This window comes from Barbus barbus (assembly GCF_936440315.1).
Source record: "Barbus barbus genome assembly, chromosome: 15".
Lineage (NCBI taxonomy): Eukaryota > Metazoa > Chordata > Actinopteri > Cypriniformes > Cyprinidae > Barbus > Barbus barbus.
Genome location: NC_136743.1, coordinates 23,354,232 through 23,363,930, shown reverse-complemented (window position 1 = coordinate 23,363,930; position 9,699 = coordinate 23,354,232). Strand labels below are relative to the sequence as shown.

Sequence of the window (9,699 nt, the reverse complement as noted above, 5' to 3'; positions counted from 1 at the left end):
ATAACAGCTGTCAAGTAAAGTGCGTATTATTGTAACACTATTATTGATAGCTCTTCGGCAGCTTTATTTCCAGAAATCCCTTCATGTGCTGGTACAGCAGAATCCGACTGTCCTTCAAGAGCATAATACTTCATTCACCAGAACTTTTCTGAGTGACTTACGAGTAGATGTTGTTACTGATTATGCCAAACCAGAACATCACTAGGCCTACTCTGTATACGTCATGCTTTATTTCATCTAGCCATAACAATCCTATAATACTATAATAGTAGCCTAACTCGTTTTATACTGCAAAGTTTAGCATCAACCCAAATACACACGGTTCAGCTATAAATCTGAATAAAAAACTTTGGAACTAAATTCTGCAGGGCTGTGGTCCTCAAGCAACTGATCTTTGCACCCCTGAATTAGATGGCATTTATCTGGAATATAGGCTTCCTGTGTTTGGACATTTTCATAAATGTTTTCCTGAATATGCTTCTTAGATTTTACACTACCTAGTTTACAGCCAGAACTGCAACTAGAACGAGACCATCTTACATTATTATTGTCTATAGCAATGATAATTTAATCACAGAAATATGTATATTATATAGGCCTGTAGCCTATATGAAGAGTTCAGATGCAAAAGCCTCTAAGTGCCATCTGAAATTTTCTTCTAAAATGAGCATTTTTCTCAGGTACAGGTTCTTTTCATTGTCATTAAAGTGAAATAACTGAACGTAAACGAAAAATGCTAATTTTAGAAGAAAATTTCAGATGGCACTTAGGCTTTTGCATCTGAACTCTTCATATATAATTGACTAAATAATAATAACAAAAACTTATTTAAAAATAATGAATCCTTAATTTATTTACAATTTTCATCGGGGATGTCTTGCTTGGTCGATATCTTACAACATTAAATACAGGAGATAAGATAATTCTATAGCAAGAACATAGAGATGAAAGCACACGTGCGAGAGTGAAGGAAATCCACCTGCGTGCATTCATATATATCCACTCTCGTGTTACAATAATACGTTCTTTACTTGACAGCTGTTATTAAAATAACGCGATAGAAGCTGCCTCAAACTCAGAACTATAAAGAAATTATTATTCTGTCTGAAAGGTGTGCACGCCCTGCCCGGCGGTAATGGTACTGTCCAACCGCGAGCGCAAAACACAGAAATAAAGAATAATGAGTCATTTTTATGATTGTTCAAAAATCATATTCAGATGCAACATTCATCTAGTTCATCTATAGCAAATTGAACAAAGCACTGCAAAGCCTTACACGGAGAGTGGTTTGCTATGGTGCGAGAAAGTCAGAGTTGTGAGATATAAACTCGCAATTGCGAGAAAATAAGTCAGAATTCTGAGAAAAAAAGTCAGAATTGCAAGAAAAAAGTCAGAGTTCTGAGAAAAAAAGTCAGAATTGCGAGTTTATATCTCAGAATCTCAGAATTGCGAGTTTATATCTCCGAATTGCGAGTTTATATCTCAGAATCGCGAGTTTATATCTCTGAATTGCGAGTTTATATCTCAGAATTCTGAGAAAAAGTCAGAATTGCGAGAAAAAAAGTCAGAATTGCGAGTTTATATCTCAGAATTGCGAGAAAAAAAGTCTGAATTCTGAGATAAAAATTACCTTGATACGCAATTACCTTGTTTTATTATTTATTAATTGGCGGAAATGGGCTTCCATACAGAAGTGATCTGGCCTTTTTTTTGTTTGTTTGTTTTTTGCATAAAAAAAAAAATAGTTTGAGGACAGTTTGAGAAACTCAAGAGTTTTGGTCTATTGGAAGCAACTTATACAGGCCATGTCAAGAATTGTTTTTAATTTTTAATTTTAAAGCTGACAGATTTATGTTTAATTAGAGATGTTGTTTGTTCTCTAGTATCATCTTATTGTTCTCTAAGTTATTAATCCTTTCAAATGTTTAAGATCTGTCTTTTGCCTTAATATAACTTTTTTCATAATGGCAATTATCTATTACACTCTTTATTATCTCAATGGACAGTGAATTTACTTTAGGTAGGCCATAGCCTACCAACACAAAAAATACAAAAGTAACAAACATTAATTTCAACTTTCCATAATTGGTAACAATTATTCTATATTATTATTCTATATATGTGTTTTTAATAGAAGGGTGTAGGTTATAAAGGTTATAAAATGTTGTTGAATACAGAACTTCTCAGTCAAAAAATGCTTGCAAGGCCTGAAAGAGATCAAGCCTCAGCCAGGTAAGAAAAAAAGTAACTCAAAAGTAACGTAACACATTACTTCCCATAAAAAGTAACTAAGTAACGCAATTAGTTACTTTTTTGGGGAGTAACTCAATATTGTAATGCATTACTTTTAAAAGTAACTTTCCCCAACACTGTGTATTACATATAATCCTAATAGAATAGTAAGAGTTGTAGATTTAGAAATTAAATATGCCGCTTGAGTTGTACAAATAGGGGGAAAAGCCTTGTATCCAAGAGTAACCTAAAGTTAATATTTTACTAACAATAATTGAGATCCGAAAAATCTGTGGAGAATTTTGAAGAACAATCAAACATTGTTAACTTGCCCATTTGAAAAAGAAGTGCTACTTTATTGCATTGAATGTGCACTTTTAAAAAATGTTATCTGCAGATAATTTAAATTTAATAAAATAAAATAATATATATAAGTAATAATGCTCAGTTGTAGTTCACTATTAGCTAGTCAGTATTTGTCCCTGTGTAGTTATTCATTAATGACAAACTAGTATTCTAAAGTGTTACCTTTTAAACTATAATATTTTCATAAGTATCTTTCTTTATGAAAGTATGAAAAACAGCCCAAAAAGTACATCAATTAAGTTGTATATAAAAAGATTTATATGAGGAAAGTGTTTGCTGTATTACATTTGCACCCCTCTGTTGAATTAATAACTGCAGTGGCCAATGATGTAATAATTGCAGGAAAAACTAAATTTATTGTCTTCCCTGGTCTAAACTTATATTATCACACTCAAATGTAGCCCTACAGAGTGGCTCTTTCTGTATACATCTCTCTTCTGTATACATAACTCACCTGCAACGTACAGTATCTTAACCACTCAAAAAGATGTAAATATAAAAGTTATTGCTGATGGCAAATCAAAGATATACAGCACAACAGCGAAGTACTCTCATATGTGTGCCAGAATTAATTAACTATTCCTGTCATTGGTGTTGTTTGGCCATAGCCTGAGTGACACTGAAATTATGGTGCTGATATCCTTTCTTCACCCAGCAGGAAATTGAATATGAGGGCTGATTAAAAGTCTTCTTATACCCAAACTACACAGCCCACAATCATATTTAATCGAGCAACAATCATCGTAGTTTAAATTTTGGAAGATGTTTTTTATTTTTTTTTTGTCTTTTTTTTGGGGGTTTGGTTTGATCAAAAGTGAAAAAAGTGCCAAGTTATTGTTATTATTATTTTTTTCAATGCATAAAGAAATTCAAGGGTTTATATTTAAGGGTATAGTTCATTCAAAGGTAATAATAATGTTATTTCTCTTGCGGAGCACAAAACAATATATTTTGAAGAATGGTAACCAAGCAGTTTTGTTGTGTCTTCTTTTTGTTCTACATAAGAAAGTCATACAGATTTGGAACAAAATGAGTAAACAATGACAAAATGTTCATCAACTATGCCTTTAAATGTTGATACTTTATTGGACTCCTACTTTTTTGGAGTGTTTACTGGAAATCCAGCAGGTCAGGAAATGCAAGTGTTTTAAATGATCAAGATGGTCATGTTCTAAAATACTAGTTTCATAGTTTCATTCATAATTTTCATTTTTTGTTATTCTTTTAACACTAGGTCAGTGCCAATTTTAACTTTTAATACCACCATTAAATTTGCAAAAACCTGTCACTGATTTACATACATTTTATAGTTAATTAATATGAAACTACCACTTCGCTGTAGAGTTTATGAAGATAACATACCAGTGAGAGTGGAAGGGTGTGCTAAACAAGTATATTTTCCAGCCATGACCCCCTGGAAGACAAAACCATCATCATTTTGCAATTTCCCTGAGTGTAATTGATTAGTATGGTGCTTTCAAAATCTCCAGCGGCACATTAAAACTATAGTGGCATCTATGCAAATTGCCACTTAAAACAAGTCCACTTGTAAATGTTACTTGCAATCTCCATGGTTTCTTGTTTTGATTTAGATTTTATTAATTTACAGATTAGATTCATTGTCAGCCTAGAGGAACATTGGATTCATTTTTTTCGCTTTCAAGAAAACCTTTGTTAAGGTGGAGAAGATTCATACACTGATCCATTATCAAAAGATGTTTGATTCAGAATTCATAAAAAGCATAGACCATTTTTAAAAGCTGAATGAATGATTAACAGTCCTTAATTTAGGACAGTGGCTAAGTGCTTGATTACGTGCAGAGGTCTGTCAAATCTGTCCTCATAGAGTCTGCTGAATTAATAAGAACAGCATTACTTTGCTCTAAAACTGATTAATTACCATTTCCAAAACAGGGTTTCCTAATTGGATTCAAGAAACAATTTTTAATAGTCCTGATGTTGTCTTTGAAATGGTATTGCCACCATATTTCTACCTACTTAGAGAAATGTGTTTAAGAGCATTAATTGTGTGAATTTATTCTGAAATGCTTAGTTATAGTGCTCATAGCACTTGATGTGATACTTCACATTAATCATGAAGCAGAGGTTTGTTGTTAAATTCTAGAGTTAAAAGAAGGTGTACTTAACAGGAATCAAAGTCAGCATGAAATGAAAAGTCACTCTATTTTATGCGTGTTATTTGTATTGTGACCATTCATCCATCCATGTTAACATCCAACAGTCAAAATCACATTATTTTTTTAAATCAAGTTAATGCGTTAAATTGACAGCCCTAATATGTAAATATATATATATATATATATATATATATATATGGGTAAAATAACTATTGAACACGTCACCATTTTTCCCAGTAAATAGGCCTATGTTTCTAAAAGTGCTGTTGACATTAAATTTTCACCCGATGTCAGTAACAACCAAAGTAATCCATATATACAAATAAAACAAACAAATAAATTCAGAAATTAAATTATGTGTAATAAAATGGAATGACACAGGGAAAAAGTATTGAACTACTGAAATGTATTTAATACTTTGTAGAAAAGCCTTTGTTGGTAATGACAGCTTCAAGATGCCTCCTGTATGGAGAAACTAGTAGAATGCATTGCTCAGGTGTGATTTTGGCCCATTATTGTGTCTTCAAATTTGTGGTTATAAGGCAAATAACCACACACACACACACACACACACACACACATGTTGGGTTTCCATGTTTTATGGGGACATCCCATAGGCGTAATGGTTTTTATACTGTACAATCTGTATGTGCTATTGCCCTACACCAACCCTACACCTAAACTTAGCCCTCACAGGAAACATGCTGCATTTTTAGATTTTCAAAAAACTTTATGCTGTATGATTTATAAGCTTGTTTCCTCATGGGGACCAAAAAATGTCCCCACAAGATTAAGATTTACTGGTGTTACTATCCTTGTGGGGACATTTGGTCCCCAGGACGTGATGAATACCAGGTGCACACACACACACACACACACACACACACACACACACACACACACACACACACACACACACACACACACACTTATTAATTATTATTTGGCTTACCCACAGACATAAATATTCCACAGTAAGTTATTAGGATCAAATGCACCTGATCGCTTGAACGTCGAATCGAAAATTATCACTCATTAATTAATTCTGTGGTCACTCTACGTGAAGCTTCCTGCTGACGTCAGATTGCAAACGGCGTGGTGTCATGAGGGGACGCTGCTTAAAGTTGTGAGTGACGGTCGTTTCTGAACAGAGCAGGTCTGGAGTTTATCCTCGCGCTGTGAGATACAAGGTACTTTACCAAAGAGGCTTCAACACAGTGAAAAGCGACTGGCTAGTGATCTTTTTCTCTTTTTGCTCCCTGTGAGAAGCTGTCCAACATATTCAGCACTACAGTGGACACGAAAGAAAACTACAGTACACAGGTAAACTAAAAGAGAAAAACATTGTACAGAATTTAAAGTAGCATATTGAAATTGATTTATATAATATACACTGGATATATACTAATTTAATATACTGGATAGGTAGTTTGGTCTATTGACGGGTTCTTTCATAAGCAAATGCGCTTATTGTACTAAATAGCCTAATAAATTGTGAGCGTGCTATTAGCCTATAGACTATTTTTGCAATATATGAATATGATATAGTTTACCACATTTAGCCTATGTCCAATTTGCAAGACTTTGGCAGAGATTGCTTTATATTTTCCTCATGAAAGTAAAGGTTAAATGCTTGTTTGCAGCCCATGGCGTTAACTGTGAACTGGTGGACTCTGGCTTTGAGCGCTTGTCTCGTGCTGACGGTTCGCGCCGAATGCGGCAGAGACTGCGCTCTCTGCGTTTACCGGCTGTTCCGTCAACAGAGAGAGATCGACACACTGGTGAGTTTCATCTCCATATATATATTCAGGTAAAAATCAACTAATAACGCTTGATATACCTAAAAGTTTGTATTGTGTATTTTTCATAGAGGTCAGGTCGGGGCAAGTTGTCACATGATTTGCCTTACGAAAATTAACCATGGATTTACTACAACACCCCCCCCCCCCCAAAAAAAAACAAACAAAAAAACACAAATTTTACAAAAAAATTTACAAATTTGCTAGACTAACCATAGTTTAACTATGATATTTGTAGTAAAACTGTGGTTATACAAATGGTAATCAATATGAAAAAAAAAGAAACTTTTCCTACAGGTTAAAAGTGTAAAAAAAAATCATACAATTTATTAATTATAATATATATATATATTTTTATGTTGTATTTTACATTTGTTTGCTGTTTCGGAATTATTTTACAAAATGGCAGGTTCTATTGTGATAACTTACCCCTTATAGTGTGACAAAATGGTTGTCTATTGGTAAACTTAGTGTTATTTAATCTACATTATTATTATTTTTTTCACTCATAATTATCTCTATTGTCTTTGTAATATGGTCTAAAATGGCACTGCAGAGTGTACAACCATTTATGGAAAACTAAAATATTATGGAATTTCTATTTAAACTTGTATCTTGTGTATTTAAATATATTTGTAATTATATATTTGTCATGATGAAGTTTAGTGCAGTTTAAGTATTTTAATTTTAAATGTAATATTGAATAACACACTACAGTTAAAAATGGATTACTTTGCATGTGTTTTAACAAATTAGTAAACACGTCAAAATAAGTGTACTTTGACAACGAACAACAGATTATTAAATTATTGTTTAAAATGTAATTTAAAGTAAAACCTTTTTCTGCTATTATTTTTTAAGTGTATTTAAGTGTGCTACACTTAAGTGGTCTTTAGCAATAAGTTATTAGTAATAAGTTATTAGTAAAAAATATTTCATGATAGTAGTGATTTATAAATAATACAAAATGTCCTGTAACATTAAGTAAACTACTTTTGGTAAAACTAGACTTTAAACATGAACAAATGATTAACATGATAAACTCTATAGTTTATTTTCATATTTTGTATTTTGTATTTTTATGTGAATGCAGTATACATGCACAAGTGATATAATTTTCACTTAGTGTTGTTTATGCTATAGCATGATAGTTTTTACTTAGAGATATTTGTGCTGAAGCCAGTTCTTCAAATCGTGTGTTGCCAAGTGACAAATTGACAACATTTTCCACTTATCAAATTGTCATTTGTAATTACTAGCACTCTTTAATATGCAGCTGCATCGAACACCAGCAGAATGAACACGTGGGCCCTCTGGTGGACCAATTGTTTTTTTGTTTGTTTTTGTTTTTTGCATTTATTGCATTCATGTCTCCCATAGACCTGCTCATTACAGTGTGAAGGCACAGTGGACTCCAGAAAACTAGAAATCTGCAAAAACATCCTCAGTGAAGAGGATCGCCTTGCAATGGACAACCTCAAACAAGAGGAAGAGAATGCAGACCATCTTCTCACCAAAAAATATGGTGCTTTCATGAAGCGTTACGGGGGCTTCATGATTAAGAAAGCAGCAGAGATTGGCATGGGAGCCCCAGCTGAGAGTGAAGGCACAGAGGCCATTAGTAAGAAATATGGAGGCTTTATGAAGAAGGACAAAGCAGAAGGTGGAGCGGAAGACCAACAGGTGGAGCTGCAGAGAGAGCTTCTCAGGGTTGGTCTCACCTCAGAGTCAGCTGAGCAGCATGATGGGGACATGGTCAAGCGCTATGGGGGATTCATGAGGAGTGTACAGGGTCTAGGGGAGGCAGGGAGAGACTTGCACAAGAGATACGGGGGGTTTATGCTCAGAGTGGGCAGGCCTGACTGGTTGGACAACCAGAAAAGCAGTGGGTTTCTGAAACGCACTTGGGAGGATGGAGGCGAGACTGCCCTGCCCAACATGCAGAAGAGATACGGCGGATTCATGGATTAGAATTTAAACATGGACACCCAGCCTAAACAATCTGTTCCTACTTTATGTAGAGCTTGCACTGTATTGTACTTGCACTGTAATTTCATGTGAAGCCATTTTTTATTTGTATTTACTTTAGGCTGACTATTCCTCCATAACGTACAGTATAGTTACATTTGTGTTCTCAGTGAATAGGGTTTGTGTTTAACAAAAAAAAAAAAAGGAAAGGAAAGAAAATATTTTCCCATTCTCTGTGTTTACAGTGGAATCACCCATCAGATAGGACATTTGGTAAAGACAAAGACAGAGAACAAAAATAAAACTACTTTATCACATGAATGAAAAATACTTTTCACATTGTTCACATTGTTTCACATTGCTTTGTTCTCTGAGAATCTCATCAAATTAGCTAGTATGCTTCGCTCCTTAAACACTGTAGATGAGGTTAAATCTGCTGTCTGCACTTGATGTGTTAGTGCATTTCTTTAAAAAAAAAAAACTTTTCAACAGCTTTTGTTCTTGTTTAAATCAAAGCAACATTTCTGAGCTATTAGCTGTACAGAATACAATAAATTAATCTTACTGCAGAAGTAAAATGTCTCATTGACATGTTTGTTTCTCACAAATCAATTCTAGTGGAAGGTATTCTCCATTGTTAGGGTGCCATTAATTACCCTCTTTAGTAGCTTTTGATGCAAGACCCAACTTTTCTTACAGGTATATTGTCTTATTTAAGCAATAACGTCTTAAAAGCTGTACTATTTTGTGAATATAACTAAGTACGGTTAATTGTGTTAGGCACAATGTAAAGTTACTTTACATATTTTACATAAAACTATTTACTGAAGCAGACTAGACTTTAGCAAGGTTTTGTTCTCTCTGTGGGCAGAATGGCCCCATGGAGAGGATCCCTCTCAAAAAACAGCTCCATAGGCTATATAGGGACATTCCATATGGGGTTTAGGGATGGTGTGTAGTAATTATCAGGGGTGTTGATCACTTATTTTATTTATTTGCTTATTAAATGCCTGGCCCATTTGGTGGCCTTTGAGGTAAAGCATAACCAAAGTAAAGAATAAATGTACTAGCATGCAGGCAGTGGCGGCTGTTGGACAATTTTCTAGGTAGGGTGCCACATACAAAGATTTTAGCATACATCCCTGTATGATTTATCCCAGTATAACAAAAGGAAAAGTATTAAATGGGATCTATTA

At 34.0% G+C, this 9,699-nt stretch overlaps 1 protein-coding gene across 3 annotated transcripts; it reads left to right on the top strand.

The window, feature by feature from the left end:
• Positions 1-5,822: 5,822 nt before the first annotated feature.
• Positions 5,823-9,077, top strand: LOC306880768 (proenkephalin-A-like). 3 transcript variants are annotated; one of them, XM_079434515.1, is made up of 4 exons: positions 5,823-5,926; positions 6,006-6,059; positions 6,380-6,517; positions 7,916-9,071. In XM_079434515.1, exons 3-4 carry the CDS (start codon positions 6,383-6,385, stop codon positions 8,504-8,506), a joined length of 726 nt encoding a protein of 241 aa, XP_079290641.1. In that variant the 5' UTR covers positions 5,823-5,926; positions 6,006-6,059; positions 6,380-6,382; the 3' UTR covers positions 8,507-9,071. The 3 variants fall into 3 exon arrangements, with proteins under 3 accessions (XP_079290641.1, XP_079290642.1, XP_079290640.1); XM_079434516.1 differs by having other exon boundaries at positions 5,844-6,059; positions 7,931-9,071; XM_079434514.1 differs by having other exon boundaries at positions 5,865-6,059; positions 7,916-9,077.
• Positions 9,078-9,699: the final 622 nt, after the last annotated feature.

Excerpts from the sequence above, each read along its gene's own strand:
- LOC306880768 (XM_079434514.1), top strand. The coding sequence starts at position 6,383 with ATGGCGTTAACTGTGAACTGGTGGACTCTGGCTTTGAGCGCTTGTCTC. Across the intron at positions 6,518-7,915 it reads AGAGAGAGATCGACACACTG|ACCTGCTCATTACAGTGTGA; the intron begins GTGAGTTTCATC and ends TGTCTCCCATAG.